The 20,318-nt window shown below is 40.2% G+C and overlaps 1 protein-coding gene across 1 annotated transcript in view; it reads right to left on the bottom strand.

Annotated features, from left to right (window-relative positions):
* Positions 1 to 831: 831 nt before the first annotated feature.
* Positions 832 to 20,318, bottom strand: part of ddx31 (DEAD (Asp-Glu-Ala-Asp) box polypeptide 31) — a 63,911-nt gene continuing 44,424 nt past the window's right edge. The window contains exon 21 of the mRNA XM_071402337.1: positions 832 to 2,708. Coding sequence (XP_071258438.1) covers positions 2,561 to 2,708 — 148 coding nt within the window. The 3' untranslated portion in view covers positions 832 to 2,560. The remainder of the gene's footprint in view (positions 2,709 to 20,318) is intronic.

Below are 20,318 nucleotides of genomic sequence, written 5' to 3'. Positions count from 1 at the left end.
GAACCCGGATGCACCGGAACTCAATTTCGAGTCTCATAGCAAAGGGGTTGAATACTTATGTAAATAAGGTCTCATTTCTAATACATTTGCAAAAATGTCTAAAAACCAGGTTTCGCTTTTTCATTATGGGGTAGTGTGTGCAGATTGGATAAAAAAAATCAACAACAAAAAAATCTGCATTTTAGAATAAGGCTGTGACGTAACAAAATGTTTGAAAATGGAAGGGGCCTGAATACTTTCCGAATGCACTGTATTTCTTGCCCATGATGTAGACCTATTTATTAGAGTTATTGACCTCACAATAAGCCAGATTCTAGTAACTTACATTGTGGTGCTGAAACTTGAAGCATCAGCCATGGCACAATCAATCGGAAATTAACATGGTGGTGAAAGTAGGCAAATTCGAGTAGGCATAATTCATTTCAAACCTCTTCAATTTTATTAGAACAAGAGTGTGTTGGAGCCTATTTCTTCCTATTTAAGAAATAAGAGCTAGGCCTACCTTTGTGACAGACGGAATTAGGTTGTAGGCTGCTATATCCATAGATATGTTGGTCAATTCCTCCACCCTCAATGCACTCTAAACGACATCCCTTCACTGACACAGAGGTAGGCTAAGTTAAGACCAAGACTTGAATTGAGCGGGTATGCCATAGGCCTACTTTTTATTAAAGAAAATGGCAAAAAGCACAGGCCTACCCCTTGTTAGCGCAAGACAGCAGTTAAAGCTTGCATCGGTAGGCCGACTGGTGGAAAAGAAGGTCTGCATCGGTAGTCCGACTGTCTGTGGTTGAAAAGTAAGACTCCGTTTCGAAAGTACCATGCTCAGAGTCCCAATGACATCAGATTTTATTAATTTCCAAACAGGGACAGTTTCACTACAAACAAGACACACTGATTAGGCATTGGAGAAATATGATAAGATGAACACATAGGTCTCTCTCTGTCCATTCTTAGCCCGTCATTTCAGTAATTTGTGTGGTATTACAAAATATTCTGCTAAAATGACAAAATTGAACTTGATACATATGAAAATAAAAGGCCACACCTGTATAGCATACCAATCAACCAACCATAGCGGCAGGTAGCCTAGTGGTTAGAGCGTTGGGCCAGTAACCGAAAGGTTGCTGGATCGAATCCCCGAGCTGACAAGGCAAAAAAATCTGTCATTCTGCCCCTGAACAAGGCAGTTAACCCACTGTTCCCCGGTAGGCCGTCATTGTAAATAATAATTTATTCTTATGACTTTCTTAGTTAAATAAAGGTTTTTAAAAAAGCCTATTTGTAAGACTGTAGTCACCTGGAAAAAGTAGCAATGTAGAAACAATATTTCTTTTTTTTTTTAAATCACAATTCATCAGGGCATGGACTTTACAAGGCGTTCCACAGGTATGCTGGCCCATGTTGACTCCGATGCTTTTGACAGTTGTGTCAAGTAAGCTGGATGTCCTTTGGGTGGTGGCGCATTCTTGATCCACATGGAAAACGGTTGAGCATTAAAAAAAACAGCAGCGTTGCAGTTCTTGACACCAACCGGTGCGCCCAGCACCCACCATACCCAGTTCAAAAGGCACTTCAATATTTTGTCTGGCCCATTCATCCACTGAATGGCTCACATACACAATCCCTGTCTAAAGGCTTAAAAATCCTTCTTTAACTTGTCTCCTCCCATTCATCTACACTGATTGAAGTGACTTCAATAAGGGATCACAGCTTTCACCTTTCATGTCATGGAAAGAGCAGGTGTTCTTAATATTTTATATACTTTGCTTATATGATTTCTGACATTCTGAAACATTTAAGATAGCATGAATGCATTTTGTTTCATTATTTTATGAAACAAATAAAACACCAAACATATATTTTCAAAATTGAAAATGTTCATTTAAAGTCGTGTCCACACAGATGTATACCAAAATTCCTATCGATGCAGTAGCTGAAAATACAATTCTGACATTCTGGAGAACAACCATACTCTTTTCATGAAACAGTGACATACTTAACTTGTGTTGACGTGATAGACCATGGTGCGTGGCTCACCATACAATTCATTATAAAATAATACACACAACCTGAGACTGTGTCAGTCTGTTCTGAACTGCTAAAGAAAAACACTATACTCACTACGTCAACTTCTGGTGCCCCATACTTGTGGGTGTTGTGTCAAGCACTGCTCTGGGATCAATTCTGTACAGACACACAGTGATTGTGCAAAGGTAGAGGGTTAAACGGTTATGGTAAGGATGGAATTCACCCATCCTTAAGCTACACAACCAGCACAATCACAAATCAACCCCTAGAACCCCTTCACCCGTTCTAGGTGCACCATTTTAGATGAGAAGATACTGGGCGTAATGAATATCAAGTGACAGATACTCCACCTAATCTAAAAAAAGGGCTAGGTGGAGTTATTACCTTTTCAACTATAATTTGATCGGTTTAGATCTATGAGGGGCCATCACAAACATGTCTAGACTATAGCTGCTAGGGACAGGAGATTGGTTTAGGAGTTAGGAGAGCTGTCCTGTGTGAGCGGGGATAACCTTCCAGCCCCTGACTTCTATTCCACTCCGTCCTCCTCTCCATTGGCTTGGCTTTTCTTCTTGTTCTTCTTCTTTTTGGCTGCGGATTCTCCATCAATCCCGCTGGCGTATTCGGAGCGCGTGAGACTGGCCACCCGCTCTTCAGCGCTAAACTTCTTGAGAGGTCTGAGGGGAGAGAGCACAGGATGCAGCAGCTTCATTAGACAAGCGGGTGATATATCTGGAGTACTTCTCCTGTCTTATCCGGTGTCCTGTGTGAATTTAAGTATGCTCTCTCTAATTCTCTCTTTCTTTCTCTCGGAGGACCTGAGCCCTAGGACCATGCCTCAGGACTACCTGGCATGATGACTCCTTGCTGTCCCCAGTCCACCTGGCCGTGCTGCCGCTCCAGTTTCAACTGTTCTGCCTGCGGCTATGGAACCCTGACCTGCTACCTGTCCCAGACCTGCTGTTTTCAACTCTCTAGAGACCGCAGGAGCGGTAGAGATACTCTTAATGATCAGCTATGAAAAGCCAACTGACATTTACTCCTGAGGCGCTGACTTGCTGCACCCTCGACAACTACTGTGATTATTATTATTTGACCATGCTGGTCATTTATGAACATTTGAACAGCTTGGCCATGTTCTGTTATAATCTCCACCCGGCACAGCCAGAAGAGGACTGGCCACCCCTCATAGTCTGGTTCCTCTCTAGGTTTCTTCCTAGGTTTTGGCCTTTCTAGGGAGTTTTTCCTAGCCACCGTGCTTCTACACCTGCATTGCTTGCTGTTTGGGGTTTTAGGCTGGGTTTCTGTACAGCACTTTGAGATATCAGTTGATGTAAGAAGGGCTATATAAATAAATTTGATGAGGGAGTCGCTATTAGACATACAAAGTCGTAGCATGCGTGAAAATCTATTTTTTTTCTGGGATTCCTGAGGAGGCATCCAATACTCCAGAGGGCGCAATCAGAGAATTCATTAAATCCGCCTTGAAACTTCATATAGAGACTGTAGACAAGGTGGCTTTCCACCAGGTACACAGACTTGGAGCGACAAGACCAAGGGTCCCCAACCGATCGCAAAATTTGAACACTACCAACAAAAGGAGCTGATCAAAAGCAGGGGAAGGGAGCTTAAAGGGACCAAATTCAGTCTCAATCACCAATTTTCAAGGGAGATACACGAACGTCGTAAGAGACTATATCAGGTACAAAGGCAACAAAGGAAGAAGGGTAAGCGTGCCTTTGTCATTGTGGACAAATTCTTTATAGATGGCAAGCTGTTCCGAGACAGCTCCATAACACAATGGCTGTACTAAATTCAAAAAGGGACTTCAGGTTACGAAAAAAATAAAGTATAGGAACTGTAAAAATATCTGAACATTATGAAGTGGATATGAACACATACAGTTGAAGTCTGAAGTTTACATACACTTAGGATGGAGTCATTACTCATTTTACAACCACTCCACACATTTATTGTGGCTAGGGGTTAGCATTTTCGCATTTGGATGAAAAGCGTGCCCAGAGTAAACTGCCTGCTACTCAGTCCCAGTTGCTAATATATGCATATTATTAGTAGATTTGTATAGAAAACACTCTGAAGTTTCTAAAACTATTTGAACGATGTCTGAGTATAACAGAACTCATATGGCAGGCGAAAACCTGAGAAAAATCCAACCAGGAAGTGGGAAATCTGAGGTTTGTAGTTTTTCAAGTCTTTGCCTATCGAATACGCAGTGTCTATGGGGTCATTTTGCACTTCCTAAGGCTTCCACTAGATGTCAACAGTCTTTAGAACCTTGTTTGATGCTTCTACTGTGAAGTGGGGGCGAAGGAGAGGGGATTGAGTAAGGTCTCTCCCAGAGTGCCACGAGCTGACCATGCGCGTTCACGTGAGAGTTAGCTTGAGTTCCATTGCATTTCTGAAGACAAAGGAATTCTCCGGTTGGAACATTGAAGATTTATGATAAAAACATCCTAAAGATTGATTCTATACTTTATTTGACATGTTTCTACGAACTGTAATATGACTTTTCGTCTGAACTTTTGCCTGGACCTGCCCGCGCGTCGTGAGTTTAGATTGTGTACTGAACGCACGAACCAAAAGGAGTTATTTGGACATAAATTATGGACTTTATGGAACAAATCAAACATATATTGTGGAACTGGGATTCCTGGGAGTGCATTCTGATGAAGATCAAAGGTAAGTGAATATTTATAATGCTATTTCTGACTTCTGTTGACTCCAACATGGTGGATATCTTTTTGGGTTGTGTTGGTCTCCGAGCGCCGTACTCAGATTATTGCATGGTTTGCTTTTTCCGTATTTAAAAAAAAAAAAAAAATCGGACAAAGCGGTTGCATTAAGGAGAAGTATATCTTTAAATCTGTGAATAACACTTGTATCTTTATCAATGTTTATTATGAGTATTTCTGTAAATTGACGTGGCTCTGTGCAAATTCATGGGATGTTTTGGAGGCAAAGCAAAATGTAAACTGAGGTTTTTGGATATAAATATGAACTTGATCGAACAAAACATACATGTATTGTGTAACATGTTGTCCCGGGAGTATCTGATGAAGAATATCAAAGGTTAGTGATTCATTTTGTCTCCATTTCGGCTTTTTGTGACAACTCTCTTTGGTTCGAAAACCGCTGTTTGCTTTCTGTGACTAGTTGCTGACCCAACATAATGATATGTTCTGCTTTCGCCGAAAAGCTTTTTTGAAATCGGACACTGTGGTTGGATTAACGAGAATTGTATCTTTAAAATGGTGTCTAATACTTGTATGTCTGAGAAATTTCAATTATGAGATTTCTTTTGATTGAATTTGGCGCCCTGCAATTTCATTGGCTGTTGGCAAGAACCCCAGTCCTAGACAGGTTAACAAACTATAGTTTTGGCAAGTCGGTTAGAACATCTACTTTGTGCATGACAAGTCATTTTTCCAACACTTGTTTACAGACAGATTATTTCACTGTATCACAATTCCAGTAAGTTGACTGTGCCTTTAAACAGCTTGGAAAACTCCAGAAAAATATGTCATGGGTTTAGAAGCTTCTGATAGGCTAATTGACATCATTTGAGTCAATTGGAGGTGTCCCTGTGGATGTATTTCAAGGCCTACCTTCAAACTCAGTGCCTCTTGATTTTCCCATGATATCAAGCAAAAATAAATCATAGACCTCAGAAGAAAAAAAAATTGTAGACCTCCACAAATCTGGTTCATCCTTGGGAGCAATTTCCAAAGGCCTGAAGGTACCACGTTCATCTGTACAAACAATAGTACGCAATTATAAACACCATGGGACCACGCAGCCATCATACCGCTCAGGAATGAGACGCGTTCTGTCTCCTAGAGATTAATGTACTTTGGTGCGAAACGTGCATATCAATCCCAGAACAACAGCAAACAACCTTGTGAAGATGCTGGAGGAAACGGGTACAAAAGTAGCTATATCCACAGTAAAACGAGTCCTATATCGACATAGCCTGAAAGGCCGCTCAGCAAGGAAGAAGCCACTGCTCCAAAACCACCATAAAAAAGCCAGACTACGGTTTGCAACTGCACATGGAGACAAACATTGTACTTTTTGGAGAAATGTCCTCTGGTCTGATGAAACAAAAATAGGGCCTCCCGGGTGGCGCAGTGGTCTAGGGCAGAGTCTCTGGGTTCGCGCCCAGGCTCTGTCGCAGCCGGCCGCGACCGGGAGGTCCGTGGGGCGACGCACAATTGGCCTAGCGTCGTCCGGGTTAGGGAGGGTTTGGCCGGTAGGGATATCCTTGTCTCATCGCGCTCCAGCGACTCCCGTGGCGGGCCGGGCGCAGTGCGCGCTAATCAAGGGGGCCAGGTGCACAGTGTTTCCTCTGACACATTGGTGCGGCTGGCTTCCGGGTTGGAGGCGCGCTGTGTTAAGAAGCAGTGCGGCTTGGTTGGGTTGTGTTTCGGAGGACGCATGGCTTTCGACCTTCGTCTCTCCCGAGCCCGTACGGGAGTTGTAGAGATGAGACAAGATAGTAATTACTAGCGATTGGATACCACGAAAATTGGGGAGAAAAGGGGGTAAAAAAAGTAGAACAAAAAATAGAACCGTTTGGCCATAATGACCATCGTTATGTTTGGAGGGAAAAGGGGGAGGCTTGCAAGCCAAAGAACACCATCCCAACTGTGACGCACGGGGGTGACAGCATCATGTTGTGGGGGTGCTTTGCTGCAGGAGGGACTGGTGCACTTCACAAAATAGATGACATCATGAGGGAAGAAAATTATGTGGATATATTGAAGCTACATCTCAAGACATCAGTCAGGAAGTTAAAGCTTAGTCGCTAATGGGTCTTCCAAATGGACAATGTCCCCAAGCATACTTCCAAAGTTGCGGCAAAATGGCTTAAGGACAACAAAGGCAAGGTATTGGAGTGGCCATCAAAGCCCTGACCTCAATCCTATAGAAAATTTGTGGGCAGAACTGAAAAAGCGTGTGCGAGCAAGGAGGCCTACAAACCTGACTCTGTTACACCAGCTCTGTCAGGAGGAATGGGCCAAAATTCCCCCAACTTATTGTGGGAAGCTTGTAGAAGGCTACCCGAAACATTTGACCTAAGTTAAACAATTTAAAAGGCAATGCTACCAAATAGTAATTGAGTGTATGTAAACTTCTGACCCACTGGGAATGTAATGAAAAAAATAAAAGCTTAAATAAATCACTATTATTCTGACATTTCACATTCTTAAAATTAAGTGGTGATCTAAACTGACCTAAAACAGGGATTTTTTATTAGGATTAATTGTCAGAAAGTGTGAAAAACTGAGTTTAAATGTATTTGTTTAAGGCGTATGTAAACATCCGACTTGAACTGTACGTACTCAATTACATGCTCACTGACACATACGGACTTACACACACACCTGATCTTGCTCTCTTCTCTTTCACTCCTCTCCATTGTCGAGAAGTGTTTTATAATTGTATATGTTTATTGTTGGTCTATCTTTTTTATGTATTTGTCTATAAGTTTATATGTTTACAAAAAGCAAGGGGAAGATATCAGAATAGGGGCATTGGGGAATAATAACATATTGTACGGAATACATTTTTACTGTAGTGAAGCCGTCTCGAGTCTTTCGTGATCATGTGAAACGTCAATTGCTATGGAAATGCTGGGATGTGTTTTACAATGATGTTAAAGGTAATTATGATGCAACTATGACGGTGATACGATATGGATTACAATTATCATGACTATTAAGGCTATACATGTTACATGCTATTAAGGCTATACATGTTACACACACAGACACTCAACCATGCAAATTGGCAGAGTTATTTTTTATTTGGACATCACACAGTCTTACTCCTAGACAGACATCGTACACACTCTCACTAAATCACATCCAATATCATACACATCAACCTACTCAGATTTACTACACACAATATCTTGTCTCAATTTCCTAACATCTGTGGCATTGGCTCACAGGCAAGGGAATAAAACAAATATTGCTAGAACCTTGAATTCTAAATATCAGACATTTGAAAGCTCTAGTTTTGACCGTCATCATACCTCTGATGGCAGGAACTTTACAAGCACTAATTATGGTAAATTTAGACGGAGAATAGTAAGGGTGAAATTAGCATAGCCAGTTATAATTGTAACGGTTTAGCAGATTGATCTTTTTTAATAGTCTTTACATGGCTAAAAGAAAAGGAATATAACATACTGTTTACAGGAAACTCACTCTACATCCTTAGATGAAGTTGCGTGGAAAAAGGAATGGGGTGGTGAAATAATTTTGTTACGGACAAAGGAACTCAAAAGGTGTGATGATATTAATTAACAAAAATGTTGATCTGAATGTGTAAATAATCAGGAATGAGTCGCAAGGAAGGTGGATCCTCATAAAAATATAAATGGAAGAAAAAGAGATTTGGCTCATTAATCTATATGGTCCAAATCAGGACGATCCACACTTCTTCGAAAACATTTATAACCAATTTATTGAACTTACAGGCAACAAATTATCGAATCATTATGGTAGGAGACTATAACACAGTGTTACGTACCTCAATGGACCGTAAAGGTAATCACTCTACAAACTATCATCACGTGCCCTTAAGGAAATCACAAATATTATGGACACATTAGAAATAGTGGATATTTGGAGACCAAAAAACCCAGATCTAGTGAGATATACATGGAGGAGACTTAATCAAGCTAGTCATCTTGACTACTTTCTCGTCTCTTTCTCTCTTGCATCAAAGGTTAAAACAGTAATAATAGGAGAGAACGCGATCGGATCATCATCTAATTGGCATTCACGTAACTCTTATAGATTTTCCACGTGGACGGGGATACTGGAAATGTAATAAAAGTTTACTGGAGGACAACTTATTTTTAACTAAGAAAATAATTTATAACTGAATTTTCCAGTATAATATAGGTTCAGCAAACCCCCTTATTGTTTGGGATACCTTTAAAATGTACCTTTAGGGGTCATTCAATTCAATATTCATCATTAATAAAAAAGCAGTTTCTGGCTAAAGAAACAAGACTAACAAGGGAAATCCATGAACTAATAGTACAGGTAGATAGCAATAAAAACGATACTACAGAGATACAAAATAAGTTAGAGTAAAAACAAAAAGAACTTGAAGAACTTATTCAAGAACGATCTAATGTAATCTATTACAAAAATAAAGCAAACTGGATGGAATATGGTGAAAAATGCAAAAAATTCTTCCTGGATCTCCAATACAGGAATGCTAACAAAAATAATTTGCAGAAACTCAAATGTACAGAAATATCAGTGCGAAGGTCAAATTACAGAGGAAGATCTTTTTGAGGCTATTAAATCCTTTCAATTCTGGAAAAACCCCAGGGCTTGATGGCATACCGGTAGAGATATATCAAGTATTTTGTATTATACTAAAAGCTCCATTGTTAGATTGTTTTAACTACTCCTATAGAAATGGTAGTCTGTCAGGTACTCAGCAGGAAGGTCTGATTTCTCTATTATTAAAACAAGACCCAGATGGCAAATATAAAGACCCGGTCTATCTAAAAAACTGGAGGCCCCTTACACTTCAATGTTGTGATGCAAAAATACTAGCAAAATGCATAGCACTTTTACCAGGTGTTGTTCATCCTGATCAGACAGGTTTCTTACATGGACAATACATTGGAGATAATATACGACAACTACTAGAAATAATAGAACATCATGAAACATATAAGAAGCCAGGAATGGTATTTATAGCGGATTTTGAATAGGCATTTGATAAAGACTGGATTTTATTTATAAATTCCTCGATTTTTTCAATTTCGGTAATTATCTTGGGTAAATAAAATGGGTAAAAATAATGTATAGCAACCCCAGGTGTAAAATAGTAAATAACGGCTACTTCTCAGAGAGTTTTGAATTGTCAAGAGGAGTTAAACAAGGGTGTCCGCTGTCACCATATCTATTCGTTATGGCCATCGAAATGCTAGCTATTAAAATCAGATCCAATAACAACATTAGAGGATTAGAAATCCAAGGCTTAAAAACAAAGGTGTCCATGTATGCCGATGACTCAAGTTTTATGTTAAGTCCGCAAGCTAGATCCCTGCAATGTCTCATTAAAAGATTGAGATAATTTTTCTGTACTCTCTGGACTAAAACCAAATTTTGATAAGTGTACAATATTACGTATTGGATCCTTAAAAAATACAACTTTTACATTACCTTGCAGCTTACCTATAAAATGGGCTGACGGTGAAGTAGACATACTTGGTATTCATATCACAAAATATATAAATAAGCTCTCCACAATGAATTTCAATAGAAAACTTGCCCTGATTAACTCCTTAGTCATATCTGTTTACTCACTTATGGCGCTGCCTACTCCTGATGATTCGTTTTTCAAATCATGAGCAAAAAATAGTTTGCTTTATCTGGGACGCTAAACCAGACAAAATAAAACGTGTCTATCTATATAATGAATAGGGTGGGTTGAGATTAAATAAAAACACTAAACCTCTCAAAGCTTTTCTTATTCAAAGGTTTTACTTGAACCCTAAATGGTTCTCAAATAGATTACTAAGAAAAGCTTAGCTTGTTTAAAAATTGCCTTTTTGCCTTTGTGTAGATTTCCATGTCTCATTTTCGATTAATTGAAAATTATACTTTTTTCAAAGTATCTCTCTTTTTCAAACAAGTATGGCTACAAATCCTATTTTATCCCCTTGAAATACAACAAATATTATGGCTGAACTAAATGTGCTGGTTGATAAAATACCTGTATTTATGGGAAATATGTTTGAAAAGTGTATTTTGTTCTTAAATTATAGTGTAAATTGGAATGGTAGAGTTATGTCCTTCATGGAGTTATCAGAATTGTACAGACAGGTCTGCTCAATCCAAGAGTACAACCAATTGATTACAGCATTACCCCAAAAATGGAGGAGGCAGGTGGCAGCGGGAGGAGGTAGGGAACTGCTCTGTCTGCCCAATATAAAGGATCAAAACTGGCGGAGGAATAAAATAGCATAAATAGGAAAGTATACCAGTTTCATTTGAGGACCAGGATGTTGACAACTGTGCCATACAGACTGCAAAATAGTTGGGAAGAGATTTTTAATGTACCGATTCCATGGTACAGGGTGTATGAGTTGATATATAAAACAATGCAAGATTCAAGACTTCGTGCTTTTCAGCTAAAATTATTATATAGAATTCTTGCCACCAACAAAATGTAGAATATTTGGGGCATAAAATCATCAAAGCTCTGCAGATTTTGTTGTGAGGATACTGTTAGGAGATCTGGAGAGACCGAGTCAGTCAATTACTAATATACAAATACTCTTAGTGAAAGTATTTATCTTCAAATCGCAATCTGTGGATTCTATTTGATTAGATAGATTGAAATTGTACGTTAAACATCACAGCATAGTTGAAAGATATGTGTTGCGTAGAAACCCGAAGTGGGTGGCCAGCAGAGATAGATGGGATGGGCTGAGGGAAGCTGAGGGTTGGGATGTGGAATTGGAGACAAGTGGGAGTGGAGTTGCTGTGCGGGAGACAGAATGATGGTCAAAGAGAAAAGTAAAAATAATGAAAAGTGTGTTTGAATGACACTGAGGGGCAGGGTTTTTATAACTAATGCCGGTTTGCCTGAGGCTGATGCCGTGCAGGTGTTTGTACACATGCATATACACAAACACTCATTCAAATAAACGCATACAAGAACAGACATATGCATGTAATAGTGCCAGACATGCATACAAACATATACAGCTGGCATTGCCGTTATGATGTTAGCTGTCCTTGATGTCCTTTGTTTTGAATTGATTTATTACATTTTTTTGCATTGTTGTTAGCTGTTTTCTTCTGTCTTTTTCTTTTTTCTCTTTAGTTCATTCTCTTGGTTGTTGGTGAATTGGGGGGTTCTTGAGGGTGGGGATGTAATTATTTGTATTTAACATTTTTCTTCTTGGGGGGGTGTGAGGGGTCTCGAATGGTTGAGGGACAGCTATTGGGGAACTGTGTGGGGGATCTTTGAGGGTTCGGGTTCACGTTTTTTTGCCTGCTGGGAGATCTGTCAACGTGCCCTTGAGCAGGGCATTGACCCTGGATGCTTCTGTGTGTCGCTCTGAATGGGAGTCTGTTGGATGACTTGTATAATGTAGTTGTTGAGCGGCCTCACTGGAAGTATATTGTATGTTTCGGATATTAAATATGATTTTTTTTTTTTTTAACTTAAACCTCTTGACACTACAGGGGGTGCTGTTTCAACTTGGACATTTATCGTTCCCAAATTAAACTGCCTCGTACTCAATTCTTGCTCGTACAATATGCATATTATTATTACTATTGGATAGAAAACAATCTCTAGTTTCTAAAACCGTTTGAATTATGTCTGTGGGTGAACCAGAACTCTTTCTGCAGCGAAATTCATGACAGGAACTGCGAAGGTCTGAAAACGAGGCTCTGTTCTCAGATCAGTTTAAAGCTCTGTATGTATCCTATGGGTCGACATGAACTGCACCCGCCTTCCCCTGGATGTCAGTAACCAATGAGAAGTGGAATGGAGTGTCTACGTAGTTCTCAGAGCTTATAAAAGGCCAAGGAACGAAGGGAGCTCTCTTTTCGTCGTTCGTCATTGCGCAAAGCAAGACCTCAGGATGGCATTTTGAAACGCTCAGTTATCGGCCTTAGCTATATCCGTCTGTAATTTAATTCGATATAGGTGTTAGAAACATCATAACGAAGTTATTTTAAACCGAGTTATATCAGTTTATGCGAGTATATTGCTATTTTCGGAATTTCCTTAGTATTGCGCTTTGAACATTTGGGCATGTTGTGGCCACATAGCTAATGTTAGCTGCTAATTCCGAAGTTGAAGACTACGTTTTACAACCAAGCAACGATTCTTTTGGACAAAGGACCACTTGCCCAAGATTCTGATGGAAGCTCGTCCAAAAGTAAGAGCTATTTATGATGTTATTCCGTATTTATGTGGAAAAATGTAAACGCATTTGTCCGCCATTATTGCGGCACTAGTCTGGCTGTAACGCACACTGTATGTCTAGTAACGTTAATTTTAAAAATCTAACTCAGCGGTTGCATTAATAACTAATGCATCTTTCATTTGCTGTCCAACCTGTATTTTTTAGTCAAGTTTACGATTATTTATCGATTAGATTAAGTGCCTTTCCAAGATGGCGCCGGCCAGAATGCATGACCTGTTGCCACTGACCACATTGTATAACCACGATTTGTGCTGCTAAATATGCACATTTTCGAACAAAACCTATATGCATTGTGTAATATGATGTTACAGGACTGTCATCTGATGAAGTATATCAAGGTTAGTCCAATTATATATCTTTTGCTGGATTGTTACGATCGCTAACCTTTGCTGCTGGTAAATGCGGTTGTGTTTCTGGCTATTGTGGTACGCTAATATAATGCTATATTGTGTTTTCGCTGTAAAACACTTAAGAAATCTGAAATATTGGCTGGATTCACAAGATGTTGGGCTTTCATTTGCTGTACACTGTGTATTTTTCAGAAATGTTTAAGATGAGTAATTAGGTATTTGACGTTGGTCTCTAATTATTCTGGCAGCTTCGGCACTATTTCAGATTGCAGCTGCAATGTAGAACTGTGATTTATACCTGAAATATGCAAATTTTTCTAAAAAAACATATGCTATACAATAAATATGTTATCAGACTGTCATCTTATGAAGTTGTTTCTTGGTTAGTGGCTATATATATCTTTATTTGGTCGAATTTGTGATAGCTACTGATGGAGTAAAAAAGTGGTGTCTTTTGCTAACGTGGTTAGCTAATAGATTTACATATTGTGTCTTCCCTGTAAAACATTTTAAAAATCAGAAATGATGGCTGGATTCACAAGATGTGTATCTTTCATCTGGTGTCTTGGACTTGTGATTTAATGATATTTAGATGCTAGTATTTACTTGTGACGCTATGCTAGGCTATGCTAGTCAGCTTTTTTACTGTGGGGGGTGCTCCCGGATCCGGGTTTGGGAGGAATTAGAGGTTAAAAAAACAAAATCTCTACTTCATCCTGAACATACTACCTCTTCCCAAACAAGCCTCAGCTAGCCCAAAGACGGCACTACAGGAGAACAGACCCATCTCTGGCTGTGGTGAGTACTAATAACCCATCTTCACAAGGAGGGAGAGAAGCACCAGAGAAAAGAGTGACTGACTGTTGTGTGTATAGGTGAGGATCTCTATTGACCAACGATAACTGTCATGTCACATCGCAGCAGGGGGACCATGTAAAACCAGCCTGTGTCTTTATCTAATCAATAACCCCTGGAGCTGGAGCCTGCCCCGGGCTGCCCAGTCCAGAGGGACATTTAGGGCCCACGGAGCACAGTAGGCTGCAGCAAACACCCAGGGCAGTGAAACTGATCACCCCAGAGGAGCCTGCCTTCCAGTAACAGGATTATTGATCTGCAGCTATAGTGTGCTCTATAGGGACCCCTACTGGAGGACATATGAATGGGGAGCCTGACTGACTGAAGAGCATATATCTCCACAAATCTCGGTTAACCCAGAACTGAAGTCTCCCATAATTGGTCAGATGCCCGATTAAGTTCTGGGTCCATAAATGTTAAGAGTAGAGCTAGAACGAGGATCGGAACCGGAACAAAGAGCTCCTCTCTCTTTGCAAGTTAGACGGGTTGTTTGTTAAGCAACAAAATCGAGGTGTGCGCAACTATGGGGAAAAACAGACAGGGTTGGCTTAGATTGTTAACAAAATGTAAGCTATATTTCATCTCCAATATATATTTTTAAACATATACATTTGCACAATGAGCATGTCTCTAAAATACATCGTTACAGTTGTTAGTTAGCTAGCGAATTTGACCCATATTAGCATTGACATGAAGTCAGTCAAAACACCTCAAAACAAGATATGATATCAATAACATGATGAAACAAGCCACTTACGATTCCCCACATGGGAGTTCATCATTCTTGCTAACAATCTGGCCATCCAGAATCACAACAATACGCTGACTTCTGCCCCATGGAAGCGCACATATGGTTAGCTGACAACGTCACAAACTATCTATGGACCAAATGTCCCCTCCCCTTCCGAAATGTGAAAGACGCACCTGTGAAATCGTGATGTGTCTAATTCACAGGAAATAATGCTGCTCGTTATCTCATGCATCCCATTGTATCATGAGATCTACCGTACCATTTATGTTTACATAGTCTGTCTATGAGAGATTAATCTACACACAGAATGCATCACTCTCACTGCCGGATCTGGCATCCGTCAAAAGTTCAATACTTAGCGGAGAATCCCCCCGCCTCAAACCCACCCCAGCGCATATGCATGCATTCGCCCCTTCGCCTCTCCCCCTCACAGACGATTGTTATTGAAGTACATCTACATGCCACTACCATTTTCTAGATCAGTTTCTTTGAAATTGCAATGAAAGTTGTAACCAATTCCTTTTCAGTTATGGCTCTTAAAAAATACATAAAATCAACTACCTAGCTTTTCAAAATGTTAATTCAAACAATTCAGAAAGTTGGACCAAATAACATTCACAATGACTGGAGAGATAAGGAATGTAGGATATGGGGCACAGTCTAAATATACTGCTATTTTATAGTCAGCTCTTGTTTGTTTAATTGTTTGCCGTCTGTTTGTTATCAAAGGACAAAGAACATCGTAAGCACAAGGGACAAAATAACCCCCTCAGGCAAGTCCTAGTGCAACCTCAGCCTCACCACCAGAGACGGCAATGTAAATAAACAATGAAAGGTGGTCTCCATGTATTCTTAACACCCTTGGCTGTGTGAAGTCTAGCTAGAGTTTACACCAGAGGGAGTAGGGAGTGTGTGTGAGATGTGCCTCAGAAGGCTTTGTGTATGTGTTTGTATGTTTGTTGCTGGACTATTCAGGCAATTAGAGAGAGGACCTGCCTGGACAAGGACAGTGCAACACCGCAGCCATACATACACCTGTAATGAAGTCTCTACTGACAGGTGGCCGGAGAACCCAAAAAAAAACACTGTCCCAGGATGCTTTCCAAATGGCACCCTATTCCCTATACAGTTCACAAATTTTCACCAGGGCCCATAGGGCTCTGGTCAAACTAGTGCACTGTATAGGGCCAGAGGGGTCCTGAGAGAGACACTAGGAGAACGAGGGAGTCTGTTAGAAAGAGCCAATAGCTGTTATCAAATCAGTGAGACTGGGTGTGTGTGAACACGAGAGCAGTGGTAACACATTCAAAGCTGAGCCAACCATCAGACAGGCCATATGGATGATGTCTAGGCTGGGGTTAAAACAGTGAGTGTCGCTGTGTAAGTGTGTGTCTGTGAGCATAGTAAAACTGTAGAGAGGAGTGTCCGATACTGTTTCACGCAGGCTTTATTCATTAGGGGTCCTGGCCGATAATTAGCCTAGCTGTTAAGGACAGCAGCCAGTGAGGTCATTAACACTAGAACAGTCATTTGGACTGCTCGTGAATTAAAAAATATTATTAGTCTGCCATTTTTAAAGTCATGCCCCCCTTCGTCGTTGACTTTTTCTAAATAAGTCTATATAAAAATGGGACAGATGGAGCAGGAGAATATGGCTGCCGTTTTATGGGCTCTTCAACAACCGTGCTATTTTATTTAGTTATTCACATTGTTAGTCACTTATTTTGTACATAATGTTGCTGCTACCATCTCACATGATCGAAAAGAGCTTCTGGATATCAGAACAGCGATTAGTCACCTTGAACTGGACGATGAATTTATCTTTAATGAGTTGGACGAGAGGGATTTACTCCAGACACCTGAACAGGTCCTCATCCCCGTAATTTGCAGGAGAAAGAGACGGAAAATATATCGTGGAAAGAGATCGGGGTGCCTTGTGAGGATCCGCCGACGAGTGGCTAATCTGCTGTTGCCATCGGTACTATTGGCCAACGTACAATCGCTGGATAATAAATTGGACGAACTATAAGCACCTATATTCAAGTGCTTTGAAAGGCTGGTCATGCCTCACATCAACACCATTATCCCAGAAACCCTAGACCCACTCCAATTTGACTACTGCCCCAACAGATCCACAGATGCAATCTCTATTGCACTCAACACTGTCCTTTCCCACCTGGACAAAAGGAACACCAATGTGAGAATACTATTCATTGACTACAGCTCAGCGTTACAACATCACAGTGCCCTCAACGCTCATCAGTAAGCTAAGGACCCTGGGACTAAACATCTGCCTCTGCAACTGGATCCTGGACTTCCTGACGGGCGTCCCCAGGTGGTAAGGGTAGGGAACAAAACATCCGCCACGGTGATCCTCAACATGGGGGCCCCTCAGGGGTGCGTGCTCAGTCCCCTCCAGTACTCCCTGTTCACTCATGACTGCATGGCCAGGCATGACTCAAACACCATCAAGTTTGCCGATGGGCCAGCTCAACTTGCCCCCCCACTTGCACCCCCTCTTCACTATTTTACACTGCTGCTACTCTGTTACTATCTATGCATAAGTCACTTAACTCTACCTACATGTATATATTACCTTAATTACCTCGACTAACCGGTGCCCCCGCACATTGACTCTGTATCGGTACCGCCTTTCTATAGCCTCGCTATTGTTATTTTACTGCTGCTCTTAATTTGTTACTTTTATTTCTTAAAATTGTTGGTTAACCTTTCATGAGCCTCTACCCCGGGTCCGGGATCACCCCCCACCCCCCCACACACTGATTAGCATAGCTAGCATAGCTTCACAAGTAGATAGTAGCATCTAAATATCATTAAATCACAAGTCCAAGACACCAGATGAAAGATACAGATCTTGTGAATAAACCCATCGTTTCTGTTTTTTAAAATGTTTTACAGGGAAGACACAATATGTAAATCTATTAGCTAACCACTGATAGCAAAAGACCTCATTTTTTTCTCCACCATTTTTTCCCTGCATCAGTAGGTATCACTAATTCGACTAAATAAAGATATATATAGCCACTAACCAAGAAACAACTTCATAAGATGACAGTCTGATAACATATTTATGGTATAGGATAGTTTTTTTTTTAGAAAATGTGCATTTTTCAGGTATAAATCACAGTTTACCATTGCAGCTGCAATCTGAAATAGCGTTGGAAGCAGACGGAATAATTACAGAGACCGACGTCAATTACCAAAAGAATCATCCTAAAACACTTCAGAAAAATACACAGCCTACAGCAATCTAAAGACACAGATCTTGTGAATCCAGAGAATATTTCAGATTTTCTAAGTGTTTTACAGCGAAAACACAATATAGCATTATATGAGCGTACCACAATAGCCAGAATCACAACCGCATTTACCAGCTGTAAATGTTAGCGATCGTAATAACCCAACAAAAGATATATAATTTTACTAACCTGGATTTACTTCATCAGATGACAGTCCTGTAACATCATGTTACACAATGCATATAGCTTTTGTTCGAAAATGTGCATATTTAGCAGCATAAATCGTGGTTATACTATGTAATCACTACAAACATTGCATGTATTCTGGCCGGCGCCATTTTGGATTAGCGCCTATTCTTATAAAAATACTATTCATAAACTTGACTAAAAAATATAAGTTGGACAACAATCGAAAGATAAATTAGTTCTTAATGCAATCGCTATGTTAGATTTTTAAAATTAACGTTACTAGACATATAGTGTGCGTTGCAGCCAGACCAGTGCCTGCAAAAGTGGCGCGCAAACACTATGACATTTTTCCACATAAATACGTAATAACATCATAAATAGTTCCTACTTTTGGACGAGCTTCCATCAGTATCTTGGGCAATGTGTCTTTTCTTCAAAAGAATAGTTGCTTTGTTGTAAAACGTCCTCTTCACCTTTGGAACTAGCTGCTACCATTAGCTATGTCGCACAAACATGTCCAAATCCGCAAACTAGATACAAAGGAAATTCAGAAAAATAGCACTATACTCGCATAAACTGATATAAATCGGTTTCAAATAACATCGTTATGATGTTTCTAACACCTATATTTAATTAAATTACAGACGGATACATCTCTGGTCGATAACTGAGCGTTCCAAAATTTCATCCTGAGTTCTTGCCAGGCGCCATTACGAACGAGGAAAAGAAATGTACTCTCGTTCCATCCGGCTTTATAACCTCGGACAGCTACGTAGAGAGCCGATTCCACTTCTCATTGGTTACTGACATCCAGGGGAAGGCGGGGGCAGTTCATTTCCAGCCATAGGATATACACAGGCTTTAAAACTGAACCCAGATCAGAGGATAATTCTCAGACCTTCGCAAGTCATGTCAGGATTTTTGCTGTAGAGGGAGTTCTGGGTCACCCACAGACATAATTCAAACGGTTTTAGAAACTAGACAGTGTTTTCTATCCAATAGTAGTAAGGATATGCATATTGTACGATCAAGAATTGAGCAATAGGCCGCTTAATTTGGAGACCAAAAAATGCTAATGCGGAACAGCACCCCCTATAGTTGCAAGAAGTTAATGGCTTGTAAGTAAGCATTTCACTGTAAGATCTACACCTGCTTTTATTTTATTTAACAAATTGTTAGAATCATAATATTACAAACTGGAGTTTTAACCAGCTTTAGGACCGCATGGCATAAACAAATTGAAAAAATGGATTTCATCCATTGCCCCTCCTTTTCGACAGTAGTGCCTGCTCTGCTCCTTCTTCTGACAGTGGTATGTGCCGTGCCCAGTTGATAATCACCCCGATAATTGCCTCAAACCTGAACCTAAACGAATTTCACACATAACAGATTAAATAAATTAAGTATCACGAGGGAGAAAAGGGGGAGAATGGCTGAGTTGATGAACAAGGCTGGAGCGAACGATGCATGAATTTCACACATAACAGATTAAATAAATTAAGTATCACGAGGGAGAAAAGGGGGAGAATGGCTGAGTTGATGAACAAGGCTGGAGCGAACGATGCATAATTATGTAATCACCAACTGTGAATGAAAAGGGCTGGCTATTCTATTGCATTGACCTAATTATGATCTACAAAATGGTAGGGATGTAACGGTACATGTATTCGTACTGAACAGTTCCGTACAGGGACCTCTGTTCGGTCCGCACTGTGAATACGAATGAACACACAATGAAACATTTTACAAAATAAAAACACTAGGCCTATAGGCTATGCCTATGCTGCATTGTATGCCTCTGAGTAAATCTGGTGGAAAAAACCTAACATTTCAGGATATTCATTAAAACTAGCATGTTGTAATCAAAATTCTAATCA

Source organism: Salvelinus alpinus, chromosome 5 (genome assembly GCF_045679555.1).
Source record: "Salvelinus alpinus chromosome 5, SLU_Salpinus.1, whole genome shotgun sequence".
NCBI classification, from domain to species: domain Eukaryota; kingdom Metazoa; phylum Chordata; class Actinopteri; order Salmoniformes; family Salmonidae; genus Salvelinus; species Salvelinus alpinus.
Note: the sequence above shows the minus strand (reverse complement) of the source record. Positions and strands in the feature narration are given on the sequence as shown.